We start from the raw sequence: 23,718 nt of genomic DNA, 5'->3' as shown, positions 1-23,718 counted from the left end.
GAAATATATGCATCCTCTTGGCTGAATCTATTCGGAAATAATTATTCAGAAAATGTGCAATTATTGAAGATTGTAATTAGCATTAGATCACTCACTAAACCTGAGAATTCTTGTAAGCGGTTAGTCGGTACCGTTCGAGATTTTGGTTCACGCCTCTTTCGGGAAGAGCATTCTGTTTCTCTCCCCCTGTCCACTTTCAAATCGACTTTATTTTTGTTGGAACATCCCTTCAACGCAGTTAAGTTGCGCATATAAAAACGGCGCCGTTAAAAATCACACTTTTCTAAAAGACCGTCAAAAGGTAACACGTCCAAAATAAAACAAAACTTGTGGATTCTGAAGATGTGAAACAAAACCAAAACCTCCTGGGGAGAGCTCAGACCTGGGAGCACCTGTAGGGAGATGCTGCCAGTCCAGCTGAGTTTCTCCAGCAGCTTCAGACTTCATTTCCACGCTCACTTCTGACCAAAGGAAAACTTGCCTCTGACGGGATCCCCCTTGCCTTTACCTGTTTACCGAAAACTCCATCCGCACAATAAATCATCTGAAACATGACAAGTAGCAAAATCGCAATTCTCGTACCATAACGAAAAATACTAGTTTTGTCTGCTGAAGGTCTGCGTTCGAGGAATACCTCGAATACTTTATCGCTAATCTGTGTCTTTTACGAGTTGTGGAGACCCTTACCTGCTGGTGTGTGGTTGTTATTATTGCGGGGGGGGGGGGGGGGGGGAACGTTCTGAAATCGAGGAGGTAACATAATCGCATAAACGTTTTGTAAACCTATTTATTATGCAACAAGTATCAACAAATAATGTATATTTACACTTCAGGACCGCGGACACTGAGCCAAAACAATTACAATTAAACATCGCTTCTTATTCGGCAACATTAAAATTCAATAAATCATCGTCAATGATGTTATAATCCGGACAGAAACTATTCTTATACAAAAAGTGGAACTCAATTCATACAATGACCTTTACTGGACAGTTGCATCTTCAGCACATCCATTTAAAATTACCAAAATACAAAGGACTTTTCAGACCGGTTGAGAAATTCCAGACACTGACATAGAAACCCGTATCCATACACTGGGCAGGTTAAAAAATACAGACGGATTGCTAAAAGGGAAGAATGCGTTCAGAAATAATTCAGTGACGCTGGCGAGGACCCACCGCGCTCACCACGATAACTTTCACCCGTTGTTGCAAAAAGCCGTTTTGCACAAATTCTACAGAAAATAAAACACCGAACGACAACACGCCAGCTGAATTTAACTTTCACAACAAAATCCAATTCATTCCAACAGGTATTTACACAGGGTGGTGTTAAAATCAAGAGCTCCGCGTTTCCACAGCTCCTAATGACCAATACCCCTCACTCGCGTTGCACTCGAAACAGCCAAAGGACATTCAGCCCATCTAGACTCCCGCCGTCCACCCGGATCCCCTGATGGTCTGCAGCCAATTGATTCGGAGACGTTTCAGACTGCAAACAGCTCGGGGATGGCGATAATTCCAGCATTTCTTGTTGGATCGACACTGGAACAAAGAGGTGTACCGCCGCACCAACGCGGTTAAAATTGATCAGTCCCAGTCCGGGGAGTCCTGGCCAAATGCCGTCAAACCGAGCTTCGGAAAAATCACATCGAGATGAAACGAAAGTCCTCTCTCTCTCTGTCTGTCTCTCTCCCTTCCCCGCACACCAGCTTCAATCACATCTCGGGGCAAGGCGTCTCGCCTTGGTGCTCCCAGGGAATGGGATCTTCCTGTGCAGCGGCGGGGGTGTTCTGCCGGTCGTGCCAGAACTGCTCCATGTCGGTGAGGACCAGGTTGGCCGGCTTGCTCGCCGGGCTCTCCTGGTCAGGCTCGGGCACTTGGACGGACTTCTCCTCTTGCCGGGGCCGGGGGTGGGGGTCGGGGGGTTGTCTCGGGTCCCCGGACCCCCTGCACTCCCGGGGCCCGGGGATCGACCGGCGGCACCCGCGGCAGGAGGCCAGCCTCTTCCAGAGGGCGGGGAACTCCTCCCGGAACTCGCCGGAGAGGGCGGCGAACAGCAGCGGGTCGAGAGCGGCCAGGACGAACAGCAGCAGCTGGGCGGGCAGGGCGAGCGCGACGGGCGGAGCGGCCGGGCGCAGCCTCAGCCAAAGCCAGGCGGCCCACTCCGGGGCGCAGAGGGCGGCGAACGCCAGGCTCAGGGAGCCGGAGAGCGCCACCAGGCGCCGGCCGCGCCGCTGGTTCCGCAGCTTGGGGTGCGCGGCGCCCGCCGCCGGGGTGCCGCTGTGCCGCGGGCGCCACCTGCGCAGAGCGCGGCAGTGGAAGCTCAGGCTGCACAGCACCGGCGCGCCGTACGCCAGCAGCGGGTAGAGCTGGGCGTAGACAGCGGCGAAGGAGCCGCCAGGGGGCGGGTGGGCGACGCAGAGCCGCCGGCCGTGCGCCTGCAGGAGGAGCCCGGAGTAGACCCAGCGCGGCGCGGGCAGGCTGAAGGCGAGCGCCCAGAGGCCGAGCAGCAGAGCGGCCAGCCTCCAGCGCCGCGCCGGGGATGCCCGCGGGCTCCGGCTGACATGAGCCAGGCCGGCCCAGGCCAGCGCCGCCCCGCTCAGCGCTCTGGCGGCCAGGCAGCCGTGCAGGAGCCAGTCCGAGGCGCGGCACGCCAGGCGGCCGAGCTGCCAGGAGGGGCGCGACCAGGCGGCGGCCCGCAGGGGGGCGCACAGCAGCAGCAGCAGCAGGTCGGCGGCGCCCAGGCTCGCCAGCAGCCCGTGCGCCAGCGAGGAGCGGCCCCTGCGGGCGTGAGCCAGCAGCACGGCCAGCAGCAGCCCGTGGCCGGCCAGCCCGAGCGCGCAGATCGCTGCCACCGTGACCGGCAGCGCCAGCCTCACACCCCGCGACTCGATGGGCAGAGAGCCGCCGGCCAGGCGCAGCCCGTCCCCGCTACCGTTCGCCAGGCGCAGCGCCACTCGCTCCATTCCCCAACCCCCGCCCCCCCTCCCACCCCCGCTCCCAACCAGAAAGGGGTCTCCTGAACTCTCGGTGGGTCTCCTGTCTCAGAGGCAGGAGCACTGTCACTGCCCCCCGCTACAGCCGGGGGAGCGAGTGACAAGCGACCACAGCCAACTCCTTCCACACGCCGAGGGACATCTCATAAATACGCTGCGGCTTCAGGGGTCCAATTAACATGCACTCGAACACCTACCTCCTTCATCAATCATGCATTATCTTTTCAGATTAACGTATTTGCAAACAGACAAAAATATCTCTAACGTGGTCAGGCACCTCGTCATTTCACTGAATCGCGCAACGATTAGCGTGCAGAAGAATCTCATTCGGACCATGCGCCTGCAAGCATTCTATTCGCCTCCCCCCATGTTGTGTGTGTGTGTGTTTAGGTGTGAGACACACTGAAAGACCACAGGTGTGCGAATCTTTATTCAATTTCCACCACCACCAAGGGGTCAGTGACCAGCAGTGTCCTATGCACGCATTTTATTATTCTAACACCCTGCCTTTCTCCCATATCGCCACACACTATTTCTATCCAAGCCTTACGAAATTATAGCTGAAAATGTGTTGCTGGAAAAGCGCAGCAGGTCAGGCAGCATCCAAGGAGCAGGAGAATCGACGTTTCGGGCATGAGCCCTTCTTCTCCTGCTCCTTGGATGCTGCCTGACCTGCTGCGCTTTTCCAGCAACACATTCTCAGCTCTGATTTTCCAGCATCTGCAGTCCTCACTTTCTCCTTACGAAATTATACTCCACAACCACCCGAGGAAGGAGCAGCGCTCGAAAGCTAGTGCTTCCAAATAAGCCTGTTGGACTATAATCTGGTGTGTTATTGTTAACGTTGTACAACCCAGTCGAACATCGGCACCTCCAAATCTATCCAAGTCATCATCCTTTTGAATGCCTCAATTGAATCTAGCTCCCGTCATACTGTACTCCGGACCCTAACTACTCACGAAAGTATGTTCTCACATCGCCCTTCCTCACGTCAATTTAAATCGATGCCTTTGTTTTTGTTTCTTGCTGGAATTTCACCTGTCTTACTCTGTTCAGTCTGCTCATGATTTTGAACACAACAGTCAAATCTCTCAGCTTTCTTCTCTTCAAGAAGAGCAGTCCCCAACTCCCTCAATCTATCCTCGTAGCTGAAGTTTCTCGTTCCTGGAACCGCTCTGCAATACATTCTCACCTTTCCCCTAACCGGGCACCCACAGTATAGCCTTCGATTTATTTTTGTGTTGTCGACGGTAGTCACCAGCTCATCCTGGTACCGAATGCTCTATATTCTAACTTTTATAAATGCGCCTCATTTTGTGGAACATTGTTGGGAATGTGTTGAAAGACAAGTTTTCATGTGCCGCGTCTCTTTTAGTTTTGTGTTATTTGTAAATGCCAGATTTAAACCGAGTGTTCTCTGCTTAGTGTCATAATGAAAGGATTGAATTGAAGTCTTACCTCAAGAAAATTTAAACACAACACAAAGCATATTCATATGCTGGCTTTTTTTCCAACCATTTTACTTTATATAGCACGTTTAAAAGAGTGAAAAGATTCCCAAAGCACTTCAACACAGGTTCATCACGTTAAAAAAAAACCTGTTGCTAAAGGATAAGAAGGAATCAGAATGCGGGGGCGGGCTAGGTCAAGTTTTATGGGGAATTGTAAAGCAGGGTTTAAAGGGGGAATTCAGAGGTTCGCCCCCAGGGAGCGGAAGGCAGGATCACCAATGGTAAGGCTAATTAAAACCAGGGATGAGCAAAGGGATTAAAAGTAGCAGAATACAAGAGGGGGATGATAAACCGGGACAGATTTGGCAGAATCACTGGGTGCAGAGCAGGCATGATTTTGTGAAAAAGTTTCCAATCTGCCCGCTCCTTTGCCTTTCCCCAAGAATGCAGCATTATTTTTTCTGCATTTAATTAATTTTACATTTGAGCTATTATTAAATCCTCTTCCACCTCCATTTCAGCCAATGTGTTTCAGGTCACAACAATCACTGCGTCAAATATTGTTATGATGGTAATGTTGGACAAACCAGATTTCAGAATGAAATCTGCTTTGATAGACTAGGAGAAAGTGAGGACTGCAGATGCTGGAGATCAGAATCGAGAGCGTGGTGCTGGAAAAGCACAACAGGTCAGACAGCATCCGGCTTATGCCCAAAACGTCGATTCTCCTGCTCCTCGGATGCTGCCTGATCTGCTGTGCTTTTCCAGCACCCACACTCTCGATTCTGATAGACTAGAACTTTAGTTTAATTATTATTTGATCATAGCTGTCATCAATTGCCAAATGCATTCAAATGAGGTTGTCAATGTACTTGCAAGAAAACATAATAGCATAAGGTTTATTGTACAAAAGAACAGACAATAAACGCCATAGATATGACAATTTGAAAATTTAAAATGTAAAATAGAAAACAACTATAGGGAATTCAGGACAAATTCAGCTGGTTGGCAACATCTGAGGAGAGAGAAACAGAATTAACATTTAAAGTTCATAACTTCAGAATAATACTGGGCTGAAAATGTTAGTACATCTCAGCATTTTGCATTCTGTCTTAGATGCAAAATATGCTTTATGTTGGTGCTACATGACTTTGGCTCAAGTGAGTCAGTTTTGCTTTGGTAAGTTCACTTTTTTGCCAGAATTATGATCGAATTGACTCTTGTTAATTGAGGTAAAAACAATGACTGCAGATGCTGGAAACCAGATTCTGGATCAGTGGTGCTGGAAGAGCACAGCAATTCAGGCAGCATCCGAGGACAGGCAAAATCGACGTTTCGGGCAAAAGCCCTTCATCAGGAATAAAGGCAGAGAGCCTGAAGCGTGGAGAGATAAGCTAGAGGAGGGTGGGGGTGGGGAGAGAGTGGCATAGAGTACAATAGGTCAGTGGGGAAGGAGATGAAGGTGATAGGTCAGGGAGGAGAGGGTGGAGTGGATAGGTGGAAAAGGAGCTGGGCAGGTCGGACAAGTCCGGACAGGTCAGGGGATCGAGTTTCTGGAGGTTAGAAACTAGGATGAGGTGGGGGAAGGGGAAATAGGAACCTGTTGAAATCCACATTGATGCCCTGGGGTTGAAGTGTTCCGAGGCGGAAGATGAGGCATTCTTCCTCCAGGCGTCTGGTGGTGAGGGACCGTTCCCTCCGTGACTACCTGGTCAGGTCGACGCCCCCCTACGACCCACCCTCCCATCCTGCCACTTTCCCCTGCCACCGCAGGAACTGTAAAACCTGCGCCCACACCTCCTCCCTCACCTCTATCCCAGGCCCCAAAGGAGCTTTCCACATCCATCAAAGTTTTACCTGCACATCCACTAATATCATCTATTGTATCCGTTGCTCCCGATGCGGTCTCCTCTACATTGGGGAGACTGGGCGCCTCCTAGCAGAGCGCTTTAGGGAACATCTCTGGGACACCCGCACCAATCAACCAAATCGCCCAGTGGCTCAACATTTCAACTCCCCCTCCCACTCCGCCGCTCCCTCACCACCAGACGCCCGGAGGAAGAACGCCTCATCTTCCGCCTCGGAACACTTCAACCCCAGGGCATCAATGTGGATTTCAACAGTTTCCTCATTTCCCCTTCCCCCACCTCATCCTAGTTTCTAACCTCCAGAAACTCGATCCCCTGACCTGTCCGGACTTGTCCGACCTGCCCAGCTCCTTTTCCACCTATCCACTCCACCCTCTCCTCCCTGACCTATCACCTTCATCTCCTTCCCCACTGACCTATTGTACTCTATGCCACTCTCTCCCCACCCCCACCCTCCTCTAGCTTATCTCTCCACGCTTCAGGCTCTCTGCCTTTATTCCTGATGAAGGGCTTTTGCCCGAAACGTCGATTTTGCCTGTCCTCGGATGCTGCCTGAATTGCTGTGCTCTTCCAGCACCACTGATCCAGAATCTTGTTAATTGATCAAATAGTTCATTTAAGCAGTGTAAATGTTTGTATGTCTTGCTAAATACAACCGAGTCCTTGGTGTCAACAACACAGTTAGCTAATCTTTCAATAACTTTGTTGTTTATTTGCTGAAATGTTGCTAGTGTAGTTTTTTTCCATTCTGAACAGAGCAATATTGCATTGATGAAGTCCATCCGGTGTTACAAAGCTGAGATTTCTTTCATGATATCAGTCAACAGAACTTGTCAAGATCCTTTCAATAAGTCAGTTTTGGTAACCAACCACATACATCCAGTTCTTTCAATGCATTCAGTTAGTCATGAAGTATGATGAGTCTGGGTTTGTTATCACATTGACTTAGTGATAATCAATGCAGAATCTCCATGCCACTTCAAGTCTCAGAGCCTTCATCTTAGATGTATTCCAGCCATTAAGACTCATTGTCCATCATGAACTGAATCTCTTCCCTCGCTTGAACTACCTTCTCTAGATTGAATCTGTAAAGATGTTGTTTTATGGTAACACATCCTCTAAATTATTATTGTGTATGACAAAAGATGCTTTTCCTGGTCTCCACACAAATTGAGTTGAATCAGTATTAGTCTTTATCTCGCTTTAATAATTTTCTGGAAAATAGTGTATTATTCCACCTTATCTTTTAAGCATCTTAATATTTTCCAGTGTAATTATTGGAGGATCAACTTATGAATTTTCAATTTCTGATTAATTTTAGAACATAGAACATAGAAGAATACAGCGCAGTACAGGCCCTTTGGCCCTCGATGTTGCGCCGATCCAAGCCCACCTAACCTATACTAACCCACTATCCTCCATATACCTATCCAATGCCCGCTTAAATGCCCATAAAGAGGGAGAGTCCACCACTGCTGCTGGCAGGGCATTCCATGAACTTACGACTCGCTGAGTGAAGAACCTACCCCTAACTTCAGTCCTATATCTACCCCCCCTTAATTTAAAGCTATGCCCCCTTGTAATACCCGACTCCATACGCGGGAAAAGGTTCACACTGTCAACCCTATCTAACCCCCTAATCATCTTGTACACCTCAATCAAGTCACCCCTAAACCTTCTTTTCTCTAATGAAAACAGCCCCAAGTGTCTCAGTCTATCCTCATACGATCTTCCTTCCATACCAGGCAACATCCTGGTAAACCTCCTCTGCACCCGTTCCAGTGCCTCCACATCCTTCCTATAGTATGGCGACCAAAACTGCACACAATATTCCAGATGCGGCCGCACCAGAGTTTTATACAACTGTATCATGACCTCAGGACTCCGGAACTCAATTCCTCTACCAATAAAAGCCAGTACGCCATATGCCTTCCTCACCGCACTATTTACCTGGGTGGCAACTTTCAGAGATCTGTGTACATGGACACCAAGATCCCTCTGCTCATCCACACTACCAAGTATCCGACCATTAGCCCAGTACCCCATCTTTTTGTTATTCTTCCCAAAGTGAATCACCTCACATTTAGCTACATTGAATTCCATTTGCCACCTTTCTGCCCAGCTCTGCAGCTTCTCTATATCCTGCTGTAACCTGCCACATCCTTCCTCACTGTCAACAACTCCTCCGACTTTCGTATCATCCGCAAACTTGCTCACCCAACCTTCTAACCCCTCTTCCAGGTCATTTATAAAAATGACAAACAGCAATGGTCCCAAAACAGATGCTTGCGGAATACCGCTAGTGACGGCACTCCATGAAGAAACTTTGCCATCAACTACTACCCTCTGTCTTCTTCCATCCAGCCAATTCCTAATCCAAACCTCCAACTCACCCTCAATGCCATATCTCCGTATTTTCTGCAGTAGCCTACCATGGGGAACCTTATCAAACGCCTTACTAAAATCCATATATACCACATCTACCGCTTTCCCCTCATCAACCTCCTTCGTCACCTTTTCAAAGAATTCAATAAGGTTTGTGAGGCACGACCTGCCCTTCACAAAACCATGCTGACTATCCTTGATCACATTATTCCTATCCAGATGTGCATAAATCCTATCCCTTACAATTCTCTCTAAGACTTTGCCCACAACAGAAGTGAGACTCACCGGCCTATAGTTACTAGGGTTATCCCTACTCCCCTTTTTGAACAAGGGAACCACATTTGCTATCCTCCAGTCTTCTGGCACTACTCCTGTAGACAAAGAGGACATAAAAATCAAGGCCAATGGCTCTGCAATCTCCTCCCTTGCTTCCCAGAGAATCCTAGGATAAATGCCATCAGGCCCAGGGGACTTATCTATTTTCACCTTTTCCAGGATTTCCAACACCTCTTCTCTACATACCTCAAAGCCATCCATTCTACTTATTTGTGACTCAGTATTCACATCGACGACAATGCCCTGTTCCTGAGTAAATACTGAAGAAAAGTATTCATTCAGTGTCTCCCCAATCTCTTCCGCCTCCACACGCAACTTCCCACTACTATCCTTGACTGGACCTATTCCTACCCTAGTCATTCTTTTATTCCTAACATACCTATAGAAAGCCTTAGGGTTTTCCCTAATCCTACCGACTAAGGACCTTTCATGTCCCCTCCTTGCTGCTCTTAGCTCTCTCTTCAGGTCCTTCCTGGCTACCCTATAACTCTCAATCGCCCCAATTGAACCTTCACGTCTCATCTTGAGATAGGCCGCCCTCTTCCATTTAACAAGGGATTCCAATTCCTTATTAAACCACGGCTCCCTCGCACGACCCTTTCCTCCCTGCCTGACAGGTACATAATTATCAAGGACACTCAATAGTTGCTCCTTGAACAAGCTCCACATATCATTTACACTCTTGCCTTGGAGTCTACTTTTCCAAGCCACACATCCTAAGTCATGCCTCACCGCATCATAATTTCCCTGACCCCAGCTATAACTCTTGCCCTGTAGTACACACTTATCCCTATCCATCACGAGAGTAAAAATCACCGAATTATGGTCACTATCACCAAAGTGCTCACCTACCTCTAATTCTAACACCTGGCCTGGTTCGTTACCCAGAACCAAATCCAGTATGGCCTCACCTCTTGTTGGCCTGTCTACATATTGTGTCAGGAAACTCTCCTGCACACATTGAACAAACACTGACCCATCTAACGAACTTGAGCTATAGCTTTCCCAATCAATATCAGGAAAGTTAAAGTCCCCCATAACCACCACCCTATTACTGTCACTCATCTCCTGAATCACCTTCCCTATCCTTTCTTCTACGTTTCTAGGACTATTGGGAGGCCTGTAAAAGACTCCTAACAGGGTGACCTCACCTATCCTATTCCGAACCTCAGCCCAAACTACCTCAGATGGCAAGTCCTCATCCATCGTCCTTTCCACCACTGTAATACTATCTTTGACAAGCAATGCCACACCTCCCCCTCTTTTACCCCCACCTCTGACCCTACTAAAACATTTAAATCCTGGAACCTGCAACAGCCAATCCTGTCCCTGTTCTAGCCATGTCTCCGTAATAGCCACAACATCGAAGTCCCAGGTACCAACCCACGCTGCACGTTCACCTACCTTATTTCGTATACTTCTTGCATTGAAGTATACACACTTCAAGCCACTTTCCTGTTTACAGACACCCTCCTTGGAAATTGATGCCATGTTCCTAACCTCCCTACACTCCAGGCCCTGCACCCTGAAGCTACAATCTGGGTTCCCATGCCCCTGCAGAGTTAGTTTAAACCCCCCCCAAGAGCACTAGCAAACCTCCCCCCAAGGATACTGGTGCCCCTCAGGTTCAGGTGTAGACCATCCTGTTTATAGAGGTCCCACCGTCCCCAGAAAGAACCCCAGTTATCCAAAAACCGGAATCCCTCCCTCCTGCACCATCCCTGTAGCCACGCATTTAAGTGTTCTCTTTCCCTATTCCTCGAATCTCTATCACGTGGCACGGGTAACAAACCAGAGACAACAACTCTGTTCGTTCTAACTCTGAGCTTCCAACCTAGCTCCCTGAAAGTCTGTCTAACATCCTCGGCACTCCTCCTACCTATGTCGTTGGTGCCAATATGGACCACGACTTCGGGCTGCTCCCCCTCCCCCTCCAGGACCCGGAAAACACGATCAGAGACATCACGTACCCTTGCACCTGGGAGGCAACATACCAATCGTGAGTCTCTCTCGTTCCCACAAAACCGCCTATCTGTGCCCCTAACTATCGAGTCCCCAATTACTACTGCTCTGCTCTTCTTCACCCTTCCCTTCTGAGTAACGGGGACAGGCTCCGTGCCAGAGACCTGAGCCCCGTTACTTACCCCTGGTAAGTCATCCCCCCCACAAGTATCCAAAACGGTATACTTGTTCTTGAGGGGAATGGCCGCAGGGGGTCCCTGCACTGGCTGCTTCCTCCCAGTCCCCCTCACTGTCACCCATCTATCTGCCATCTTTGGAGTTACTACTTCCCTATAACTCTGATCTATGACCCCCTCTGCCTCCCGAATGATCCGAAGTTCATCCAACTCCAGCTCCAGTTCCCTAACACGGTCTTGGAGGAGCTGGAGATGGGTGCACTTCCTGCAAGTGTAATCGGCAGGGACGTCGATGGCATCCCTCACCTCATACATGTTGCAGGAGGAACATTGCACTGCCTTCACTGCCATCCCTCTAAAGCTAACTTTTATTTTTAAAAAAACTGGGTCTAAAGAATACAACAAGCAAAATTCAGCACTTACCTACTTACCACAACAGGTGTTATTATTAGGTTAGAGGAGGAGGGCGGGTGGGAGGCACTACCCGTGTAGTGCCTCGGGTTCCTCTCCTTCGCGCTTTTAAAGGGGGAAAAAACCTACCCAGGTAAGCTTACACTAACTGCTTCCGGGTCTCGGCTGCCCCTCTGGTCGTCGTCACTTCCCCCTGGTGCTCCCGCTCTTTCTGTGAAGAGAGAGAAAAAAAACACCGCTGCCCGCTACCGGTAAGCACTTTTAAAACCAAACGGTCTTACCTTCGCTGCTGCTCGCACTGGAAATGACCGACGGCTTCGAAGGGTGAGTATAAATACTCACCGCTTTCCTTCCCGGCTGCCCCTCTGGTCAATTTTCCAATTGTTCTACTTCTTTTTAAAAGAATCACTCACTATTTCTTTGGCTATCATAAAAAAAAACACTTATGTTCTCATTAATATCCATGTTATAATATATCTTTGAGTCATAGAGATGTACAGCACGGAAACAGACCCTTCAGTCCAATCCATCCATGCCGACCAGATATCCCAACCCAATCCAGTCCCACCTGCCAGCACCCGGCCCATATCCCTCCAAACCCTTCCTATTCATATACCCATCCAAATGCCTCTTAAATGTTGCAATTGTACCAGCCTCCACCACTTCCTCCAGCATCTCATTCCATACACATTCCACCTTCTGCATGAAAAAGTTGCCCCTTCGGTCTCTTTTATATCTTTCCCCTCTCACACTAAACCTGTGCCCTCTAGTTATGGACTCCCCCACCCCTGGGAAAATACTTTGTCTATTTATCCTATTCGTGCCCTTCATAATTTTGTAAATCTATATAAGGTCAGCCCTCAGCCTCTGATGCTCCAGGGAAAACAGCCTCAGCCTATTCAGCTTCTCCCTATAGCTCAAATCCTCCAACCCTGGCAACATCCTTGTAAATCTTTTCTGAACCCTTTCAAGTTTCACAACATCTTTCCGATAGGAAGGAGACTAGAATTGCACAAAATATTCCAACAGTGGCCTAACCAATGTCCTGCACAGCCGCAACATGAGCTCCCAACTCCTGTACTCAATAAAGCAAAACATACCAAGTGCCACCTTCACTATCCTATCTACCTGCGACTCCACTTTCAAGGAGCTATGAACCTGCACTCCAAGGTCTCTTTGTTCAGCAACACTCCCTAGGACCTTACCATTAAGTGCGTAAGTCCTGCCAAGATTTGCTTTCCCAAAATGCAGCAGCTTGCATTTATCTGAATTAAACTCCATTTGCCACTTCTCAGCCCATTGACCCATCTGGTCAAGATCCTGTTGTAATCTGAGGTAACCTTCTTCGCTGTCCACTACACCTCCAATTTTGGTGTCATCTACAAACCCATTAACTATACCTCTTATGCTCACATCCAAATCATTTATATAAATGATGAAAAGTAGAGGACCCAGCACTGATTCTTGTGGCACGCCACTGGTCACAGGCCTCCAGTCTGAAAAACAACCCTCCACCACCACCCTCTGTCTTCTACCTTTGAGCCAGTTCTGTATCCAAATGGCTATTCCATGAGATCTAACCTTGCTAATCAGTCTCCCATGGGGAACCTTGTCGAATGCCTTACTGAAGTCCATATAGATCATATCCACTGCTCTGCCCTCATCAATCCTCTTTGTTACTTCTTCAAAAAACTCAATCAAGTTTGTGAGACATGATTTCCCATGCACAAAGTCATGTTGACTATCCCTAATCAGTCCTTGCCTTTCCAAATACATGTACATCTTGTCCCTCAGGATTCCCTCCAACAACTTTCCCACCACCGACGTCAGGCTCACTGGTCTATAGTTTTCTGGCTTGTCCTTACCCCCCCTTCTTAAACAGTGGCACCATGTTAGCCAACTTCCAGTCTTCTGGCACCTCACCTGTGACTATCGATGATACAAATATCTCAGCAAGAGGCCCAGCAATCACTTCTCTAGCTTCCCACAGAGTTCTAGGGTACACCTGATCAGGTCCTGGGGATTTATCCACCTTTATGCATTTCAAAACCTGCAGAACTTCCTCCTCTGTAATATGGACATTTTTCAAGATGTCACCATTTATTTCAATTTTATATCTTCCATCTCCCCCATTTTCTGCAGCTCCACACAAAGGCCGCCTTGCTGATCTTTGAGGGGCCCTATTCTCTCCCTAGTTACCCTTTTGTCCTTAATGTATTTCTAAAAACTCTATGGATTCTTCTTAATTTTATTTGCCAAGCTATCACATGTCTCATTTTTGCCCTCCTGATTTACCTCTTAAGTATACTCCTACTGCCTTTACACTCTTCTAAGGATTGACTCGATCTCTCCTGTCTATACCTGACATATGTTTCCTTCTTTTTCTTAACCCAACCCTCAATTTCTTTAGTCATCCAGCATTCCCTATACCTACCAGCCTTCCCTTTCACCCTGACAGGAATATACTTTCTCTGGACTCTTGTTATCTCATTTCTGAAGGCTTCCCATTTTCCAGCTGTCCCTTTACCTGTGAACATCTGCCCCCAATCAGCTTTTGAAAGTGCTTGCCTAATACCGTCAAAATTGGCCTTTCTCCAATTTAGAACTTCAACTTTAGATCTGGTCTATTCTTTTCAATCACTATTTTAAATTTAATAGAATTATGGTCGCTGGCCCCAAAGTGCTCCCCCACTGACACCTCAGTCACCTACCCTGCCTTATATCCCAAGAGTAGGTCAAGTTTTGCACCTTCTCTAGTAGGTACATCTACACACTGAATCAGAAAATTTTCTTGTACACACTTAACAAATTCCTCTCCATCTAAACCCTTAACACTATGGCAGTCCCAGTTTATGTTTGGAAATTTAAACATATTAATATGAAAGACACACTGATTTTTCTCCTGTCTGGAATACTCACTTCGTAATTCACATCATTGAGTTCCTTTTTGGTTTAATAAGATCCAAATGAAACTTGCTTTTAATTGTTCAAAGAGACAGATAACCAGCCTAACATCTTGCCATCTGCAACAAAATTTGGTATTTTAGATTTTGTTATGAATTCTAGTTTTCATTGTTTGTTTAGCAAACTTCAATAACGTTTCTGGCAAATTCACACAGTTTGGTATGTTTGACTCCAAGACCTGAAACATAATTTGGAAGTGTAGTCTCTGAACTTTGGTTGATAAATTTCCCTTTAATCAATTTATCAGGTCCTCTCACCTCATGTCCCTGTTATTAGTCAAAGGTGGTGTCATTAGACCATTCCTAAAGACAGCCAGTAACAAGTGAATTCCTTTATCCCAATCATTAGCACATTCCTCACAATAATCTCCAATCATAGTCTTTTAAACTTGATGCTATCTTTCCAGTGTTCCTTGAGATTATGGGTGGTGACCTAAAGGCATGAATTATTTTATTGCTTTAAATATTTCTGACATGAAATTTGAAACTTGATCAGATTTATTTCTTTGGATAATACATATCTTGTGAAAAATTTATACAAATGTTTCCACTACCATTTTTGTCTAATTTTTCCTAAAGACACTGTTCATGAAATCTTGCTAAAACATCCATAATAGTTAAAATATATTGAGTAACTTATTTTTTAGGTGGGAGTCCTACACAATCACTTAAGACCTTGCTAAATGTTTCTTCAAAAGCTTTTATCAGAATTAAAGATGCAGGTTCAGTTGAAGTTTGGAGCTTCCCAACGTGTGGTGAATTAGGCAAATTTTCACCACATCTTTATGTAAATCTCAGACTACAAAAATGTTTCAATATTTTAACCTGTATTTTCCTAATAACTAAGTGCCTTGCCATTGATATTTCTTGGCAGACAAGAGGGAGGCTGGAATAACACAGCAAGCCAGGCAACAACAGGACGTGGAGAAATTGACATTTTGAGTGTAACTCTTCTTCGGGACTGAAGAAGGATTATACCCAAAACATCGATTTCCCCACCTCCTGATGTAGCCTGGCCTGCTGTGTTCTTCCAGCCTCCCGCTTGTCTACCCTTGGATTCCAGCATCTACAGTTTAATTGTTTCTTGACAGTCCATGAGCCACTTGTAAAAGTTCACTGAGACATTCAGATGGGACTCCCACTTGAGGGACTACTAACTATTTCACATCAGCTGGCATTAAAGTTGATTTGCATTTCTTCACCAGTACTTTGTCTTTTAAATTATAACCTTCAGATATTGATTCTGACTCAATTTATGAGGAAGTTGTTTAATATAACTTTCAATTCAGGAACAATTTATTTCATTTCTATTAGCAATTATGAACTAAATATGTGAGCCTCAGTCTCCTTACTTTCATCCATTTTGTTCACATTTGCAAACATTGTGTCTAATAACTGAATTTTGAAGTCATCTCAGCAGGTATTGCAGCATCTGTCCGGAGAAAGTAGAGTTAACATTTTGGGTCCCTCTTCAGAACTTCTATTCCTTAGATCACATTTAGGTGCTCGCTTTTCTCCTTTATTACTTTGGTATCCTTCTGTTCATTTCCTAAAACAAAGACATCTTCCATCCTCAGATTTTCTGCTCTTCAATTTCCTTGTGGATCCCCATGTGATCATCTCACCTCATGTAACTATCTATTTGAAGTAGCATTACTGTTTTCACAGCTCATTGAGACTTGACACTCATCTGAGCTGGTCTTAATGTTCCCTGGAATACTATGTTGGAATTATTTTGCTATCGTTTCCGTCACATTCTCAGTTTTGTATTCTATATCTGATCAAAACCACAGATCTCATCTATTTACAAGAACAAAGAACAAAGAACCTTATAACACAGGAACAGGCCCTTCGGCCCTCCAAGCCTGCACCGATCCAGATTCTCTATCTAAACCTGCCGCCTATTTTCTAAGGATCTGTATCCCTTTGCTCCCTGCCCATTCACATATCTGTCTAAACACATCTTAAATGATTCTATCGTTCCTGCCCCTACCACCTTCACTGGCATCGCATTCCGGGCACCCACCCCCTGCATGAAGAACTTTCCCCGTATATCTCCCCTAAACTTTTCCCCTCTTGCTTTGAACACGTGACCCCTAGTAATTGAGTGCGCACTCTGGGAAAACGTTCCTTGCTATCCACTCTGTCCATACCTCTCACGATTTTGTAGGCCTCAATCAGGACCCTCCACAACCTCTTCTTTCCAATGAAAATAATCCTAATTTACTCAATCTTTTCTCATAGCTAGCACCCTCCATTCCAGACAACATCTAGATGAACCTCCTTTGCACCCTCTCCAAAGCATCCACATCTTTTTGGTAATGTGGCGACCAGAACTGTATGCAGTATTCCAAATGTGGCTGAACCAAACTCTTACACAACTGTAACATGACCTGCTAACCCTTGCGCTCAATACCTAGTCTGATGAAAGAAAGCATGCTGTATGCCTTCTTGACCACTCTACTGACCTGCGTTGCCACCTTCAGGGAACAATGGACCTGAACACCCAGATCTCTCTGTACATCAATTTTCCCCAGGATTTTTCCATTTACTGTATAGTTCACTCTTGAATTGCATCTTCCAAAATGCATTTGTCTGGATTTGGCAACTTAGGTAAAGCTTAAGATTAAAAAATGCTACATCTGCCATTTCTCTGCCCAACTCCCCAATTTATCTGTATTTTGCAGTATTCTCTGACAGTTCCCTTCATTATCTGCTACTCCACCAATCTTAGTGTCATCTGCAAACTTGCTGATGTGACATTCTACACCTTCCTCCAACTCATTTATGTATATCACAAACAGCAGTGGTCCCAGCACGGATCCCTGTGGAACACCATTGGTCACAGGTCTCCATTTTGAGAAGCTCCCTTCCCCTATTACTTTTGGTCACCTGTTGCCCAACCAGTTCTGTATCCATATAGCTAGAACATCCCTTACCTCACCAAACAACTTTGTCATGTCTTCAAAGAATTCTATTAGGTTTGTAAGACATGACCTCCTCTGCCCAAAACCATGCTGCCTTTCACTGATAAGCCCATTTTCTTCCAAATTGGTAGATATCCTTTCCCTTAGTATCTTCTCCAGTAGCTTCCTTACCACTGACGTCAGTCTCACGGGTCTGTAATTGCCTGCATTATCCCTGCTACCCTTCATAATCAAGGGGACAACTTGAGCAATTCTCCAGTCCTCTGCAACCTCCCCCATGTTCACGGATGCTGCAAAGATATCTGTTAAAGCCCCAGCTATTTCCTTTCTCACTTCCCTCAGTAACCTGGGATAGATCTCATCCGGACCTGGGGACTTGTCCACCTTAATGCCTTTTAGAATGCACAACACTTCCTCCTCCTTATGCCGACTTCACCTAGAGTAATTAAAGATCTATGCCTAAGTGGGCGGTACGGTGGCACAGTGGTTAGCACTGCTGCCTCACAGCGCCAGAGACCTGGGTTCAATTCCTGCCTCAGGCGACTGACTGTGTGGAGTTTGCACATTCTCCTCATGTCTGTGTGGGTTTCCTCCGGGTGCTCCGGTTTCCTCCCACAGTCCAAAAACAATGTGCAGGTTAGGTGAATTGGCCGAGCTAAAATTGCCCATAGTGTTAGGTGAAGGGGTAAATGTAGGAGAATGGGGTCTGGGTGGGTTGAGCTTCGGCGGGTCGATGTGGACTTGTTGGGCCGAAGGGCCTGTTTCCACAATGTAACTAATCTAATCTAACCTCAACATCTGCCATGTCCTTCTCCTCAGTGAATACCGATACAAAGTACTTATTAAGAATCTCATCCATTTTCTCTGACTCCACGCATGACTTTCCTCCTTTGTCCTTGAGTGTGCCAACCCTTTCTCTAGTTACCCTCTTGCTCCTTAGATATGAATAAAAGCTTTGGAGTTTTCCTTAACCCTTAGTCCTTAACACTTTATGTACGCATCCTTTTTCCTCTTAGCTAGTCTCACAATTTCATCTGTCATCCATGGTTCCCTAATCTCTCCATTTCTATCCCTCATTTTCACAGGAACATATCTCTCCTGAACTCTAATCAACCTCTCTTTAAAAGCCTTCCACATTACAAATGTAGGTTTCCCTTCAAACAGCTGCTCCCAACCTACATTCCTCAGCTCCTTTGTTGTAGTTGTCCCACCCCCAGTGTAGCACTCTTCTTTTAGGACCACACTCATCTTTGTCCATGAGTATTCCAACACTTACGGAATTGTGATCACTATTCCCAAAGTAATCCTCTACTGAAACTTCAACCACCTGGCCGGGCTCATTTCCCAATACCAGGTCCAGTATGGCCCCTTCCCAAGTTGAACTATTTACATACTGCTCTAGAAAACCCTCCTGTACGCTCCTTACAAATTCTGCTCCATCTAGACCTCTCACACTAAGTGAATCACAGTCAATGTTGGGAAAATTAAAATCTCCTATCACCACCATCTTTCAATAATCTGTTTACGTATTTATACCTCTATCGCATGTTCGCTGTTGGGAGGCCTGTAATACAATCCCAACATTGTTACCACACCCTTCCTATTTCTGAGCTCTGTCCATATTGCCTCACTGCTTGAGTCCTCCATAGGTCCCTCCTTCAGCACAGCTGTCATATCCTCTCTGACCAGTAATGCAACTCCTCCATCCCTTTTACCTCCCTCTCTATCCCGCCTGAAGCATCAATACCTTGGGATATTTAGTTGCTAATCATGCCCTTTCCTCAACCAAGTCTCAGTAATAGCAATAACATCATACCCCCAGGTACTAATCCAAGCCCTAAGTTCATCTGCCTTATCTACTATACTTTTCGTATTAAAACAAATGCACCTCAGACCACCAGTCCCTCTGAGTTCAACCTCCGCATCCTGCCTGCTCTTCCCCTTAGTCACGCTGACTTCATTATCTAGTTCCTTACAGGCTTTAGTTACTACCTCCTTCCTGTCCACCAACCTCATAATTTCATTCCCATCCCCTGCCACATTAGTTTAAACCTTCCCCAACAATTCTCAGATTACTACCTCTGAGGTCCTACTTTTTAACTCATTTCCTAACTCCCTAAATTCTTTTTGTAGGACTTCATCCCAATTCTGTCAAAGGTGTCTACATGCACCACAAAGCCTAGGAGGCTGAGGGGTGACGTTATAGAGCTTTACAAAATATGAGGGGCATTGATAGGATAAATAGACAAAGTCTTTTCCCTGGGGTTGGGGAGTCCATAACTAGAGGGCATAGGTTTAGGGTGAGAGGGGAAAGATATAAAAGAGACCTAAGGGGCAACTTTTTCACGCAGAGGGTGGTACGTGTATGGAATGAGCTACCAGAGGATGTGGTGGAGGCTGGTACAATTGCAACATTTAAGAGGCATTTGGATGGGTATATGAATAGGAAGGGTTTGGAGGGATATGGGCCGAGTGCTGGCAGGTGGGACTGGATTGGTTTGGGATATCTGGTCGGCATGGACGGGTTGGACGAAAGGGTCTGTTTCCATGCTGTACATCTCTATGACTCTATAACTGACTGTTCACCCTCCCCATGAGAATTTTGTGCAGTCAATCTGAGACATCCCTTACCTGTGCACCTGGCAACATACCATTTAGGAGTCTCGTTTACAACCACAGAAACACCTATGTACTCCCCTTACAATTGAATCCCCTGTGACTATAGCCCTTCTCTTTTTCCCGCCTTTCTGAACAGCAGAGCCAGCTACGGTCACATGAACTTGGCTGCTGCTGCCTTCCCCTGGTGAGCCATCTCACCCAACAGTATCCAAAACGGTATACCTGTTTTGGAGAGAGATGACCACAGGGGACACCTGCACTGCCTTCCTGCTCTTCCTCTGCCTTTTGGTCACCTGTTCCCTTTCTCCCTCAGCAATCCTAACCTGTGGTGTGACCAATTATCTAAACACGACCCCCTCAGCGCGTATGCTCCAAAGTGAGTCCATCCGCAGCTCCAGAGCCGTCATGCGGTCTAACAAGAGCTGCAACTGGGCAGACTTCTTGCATGTGAAGGAGTCAGGGACATCAGCTGTGTCCCTGAGATCCCACATTGAGCAAGGAGAGCATAACATGGGTCTGAGATCGCCTGCCATTTTTAATCTTAAGCTTTACCTAAATTGAAACCAAAGTTATGAAAAAGGAAAGAGGGGTCTTTTTTTTAACTAACTTACCTTAACTTACCAAAATCCTTACCTTATCAACACAACAAAGTCTTTTTTTATTACCATTAATTTTTCTCTTGCAAATTCTGCAAATGTCTGAGTAGGGTTTTTCATCTCATCCTAGCTTTCAATCTTAAGCTTCAGGGACAGGCTCCATAAGCATTCAATATTGCCTTTTTAGCTGTTGTCAAAATACACAATCATTTGTTGTACTTGTCAAAATACTCAATAGCATTAAAGTCCAAGCTTCATTTGGCCACTTTATCTGACTGGCTACCTATTCACATCAGATGAAATATTTTCAGCTCCATCTGCTGTAAATTTAAGCACTTTCTGAGTCTGCTGGAATGAACGTTTCTCAAATCTGATCATCTAAACATTGTAACAATCCAAAGATTTCTATCCAACTCACCTGGCTTGGAAGCTCCACAAACTAAAATACTTTGGCTTTGGTGACCTGTTCCACTGAACTGAAGGGATGATTCTTCTGAACTAAGACTTTGAATCTCTTCTTCTAAAGTCAAAGCTATGCCTGATGACTTTCTAGTCTATTATAATCTCAGCAGTATAAACATTCCATCCATTAATACAACGTGAGACTCTAGACTGGAGTTGTATACTTACTTGAAAATGACACAATAGATCACCAGTTCCACATGATTTTCTGAACTTTTTTTGAGAAAAACCCTTCACAGGAAAAAGCCCTGTCCATCTGCCTTTATTCTAAAATCCAAATTCGAAATATAAATATATATTTCACACCTGTAGCCATATTTAAACATAGCAAAACAAAAACTAAGGGCTGCTAAAGCAACAAGGGAGAAAGTAAGGACTGCAGATGCTGCAGATCAAAGTCGAAGAGTATGGTGCTGGAAAAGCACAGCAGGTCAGGCAGCATCCAAGGAGTGGGAGAGTCAACGTTTCAAGCATAGGCTTACCTTGATTCTCCTGCTCCTCAGGTGCTGCCTGACCGGCTGTGCTTTCCCAGCACCACAGTCTTTGACTGCTAAAGCAGCAGAAGATTTATTTCCAATAATGATGTGGGCATTACGAAAATGGAATGGTCTTTCTCCCAATGAGATGTCTTCTGACCCACAACCTGCTTCTGGCCTCTCATTCGGTCGGTCAAAAACATCACCATTTACTAAGTACTTCACAAATTATCTCATCAACAAATTTCGTTTATCTTAAGTCACATGTTTGGTTGGAAATGATATTCTACTTTCCCTATTCAAAAACAACTTTCTGACCTTTTAGAAAAAAAGTCTTCTACACAGAAATAAAGCCAAAACCACATCTACCTATACATCACAATTCAATTTCCCAAATACGAATAATCGCAATGTCATCTGTGGTTCTTTAGGAAATCACCATAATCCTTTGGATATTTCAGTTACCAACCTTTCTGCCAATGGAAAGAGTTGTTCCTTAATGATTTTGAACACTTCCTTCAAGGCGGTGCCCTGCCCCCACTCCCCCACTGCCACCATGAGGCAAATGACTTTACATTTTCCATCTAAATTTTTTTGTCTCTGGTAGCGAGCTAATAAATCTACTCTGTAGCCCCTCACAGACTTGAAGAAGGGTTATACCTGAAATGTTGACTTCACCACCTCCTGGTACTGCCCTGGCTTGGTGTGTTCCTCCAGCCTCCTGCTTGCCTACTTTGCATTCCAGCATCTGCAGTCTTTTTGTCCCTCACACACTTTGACAACCTTTAGAAACTGTGAGGAGGAAAAAGTGAGGATTGCAGATGCTGCAGGTCAGAGTTGAAGAGTGTGGTGCTGAAAAAGCACAGTGGGTCAGGCAGCATCCAAGGAGCTGATGAAGGGCTTATGTTGGAAACGTCAATTCTCCTGCTCCTTGGATGCTGTCTGACCGGCTGTGCTTTTCCAGGATCAGAATGGGTCAGAGCTGGAGACTAACCAGTGCTTTATAAAACTTCCAAACAAGATTGAGATTGTAAAATATAGGTATTCATTCAGGTAACGAGTGCAGATTAGTTGGCACAGGGTGATAAGTGATTGGGACTTGATGTAAAATCAGATCTATGTTTTGGATGAGCTAACATTTATTGAAGGCTACAGTGGGAAGCTGGCCAGGAGAAGATCCAAACATGAATTCAAAGCAGGAGTGGGCCATTTGTCCCCTCAAACCTGCTTCGCCACTTGATAAGATCATAGCTGAGCTGATAATGGCTTCAACACCACTTTCCCCTTCTGCCCGCAATAGCTTTTGACCCTCTTATTAGTCAAGAACCCATTTGACTTAACCTTGAAAATAGTGAATGGCTCTGTCTCCTTCACTACCTGAGGAGGAGAGTTCCACAGATTAACAATCCTCAAAGAATGAAGAATAAAAATCTACTCATCTCCATCTTAAATTGAAGAGTCCTCTACTTCTGTACTGTGTTCCCAAGTTCTAGCTTCTCCCACAACAGGAGACACCCTTCAGAAGCCAACCTCTAAAGAATCCACAGGGATTTAAGTGAGAGCAGTGGGAATGTTAAGACTAGAGATAATGTCCGATTACATCGGAGATATGGCACAGAAACAGGTCATTCAGTCCAACAGTTCATGATAGAACTCATACTCTATTCAAGCCTCATCTCAATTTTGCTCATCTACATCTGTCATTAGAATCCTTCCCTTCCATTTTTTCTCACATGGTTGTCTCGCTTTCCTGTGAATGGATCTGTAGCATTCACTTCAACCAATGTTGTATTGAATTCAGCCAGGGTTGTTTTCCTTGGAGTAGGGGAGACTGAGGAGGGACATGATTGAGTTGTATAAAACTATGAGGGCCATGGACACGGTAGACAAGAAGGAACTTTTCTCCTTGGTGGAGGGATCAGTGACTGAAGGCATAGATTCAAGGTAAGGGACTGGAGGTTTACAGCAGATGTAAGGAAGATACTTTGCACTCAGACGGTGGTGGGCATCTGACTCACTGCCTGTAAGGGTCAAAGAGGCAGAAACTCTCACAGCATTGAAATAGTATGTAAATGTGCACTTGCATCA

At 45.8% G+C, this 23,718-nt stretch overlaps 1 protein-coding gene across 1 annotated transcript; it reads right to left on the bottom strand.

Annotated features, from left to right (window-relative positions):
• Window positions 1-769: 769 nt before the first annotated feature.
• Window positions 770-2,983, bottom strand: LOC122556857 (G protein-coupled receptor 151). Its single transcript, XM_043704112.2, has one exon. The coding sequence runs from the start codon at window positions 2,966-2,968 to the stop codon at window positions 1,718-1,720; it is 1,251 nt and encodes a 416-aa protein (XP_043560047.2). The 5' UTR covers window positions 2,969-2,983; the 3' UTR covers window positions 770-1,717.
• Between the last annotated feature and the right edge of the window lie 20,735 nt (window positions 2,984-23,718).

The sequence above is a fragment of the Chiloscyllium plagiosum genome, unplaced genomic scaffold, assembly GCF_037043375.1.
Source record: "Chiloscyllium plagiosum isolate Xiang-an unplaced genomic scaffold, Cpla_swu_hap1 HiC_scaffold_16, whole genome shotgun sequence".
In the NCBI taxonomy this organism is placed as follows: domain Eukaryota; kingdom Metazoa; phylum Chordata; class Chondrichthyes; order Orectolobiformes; family Hemiscylliidae; genus Chiloscyllium; species Chiloscyllium plagiosum.
The sequence above is the reverse complement of the archived record's forward strand: the minus strand, read 5'-3'. Positions and strand labels throughout refer to the sequence as shown.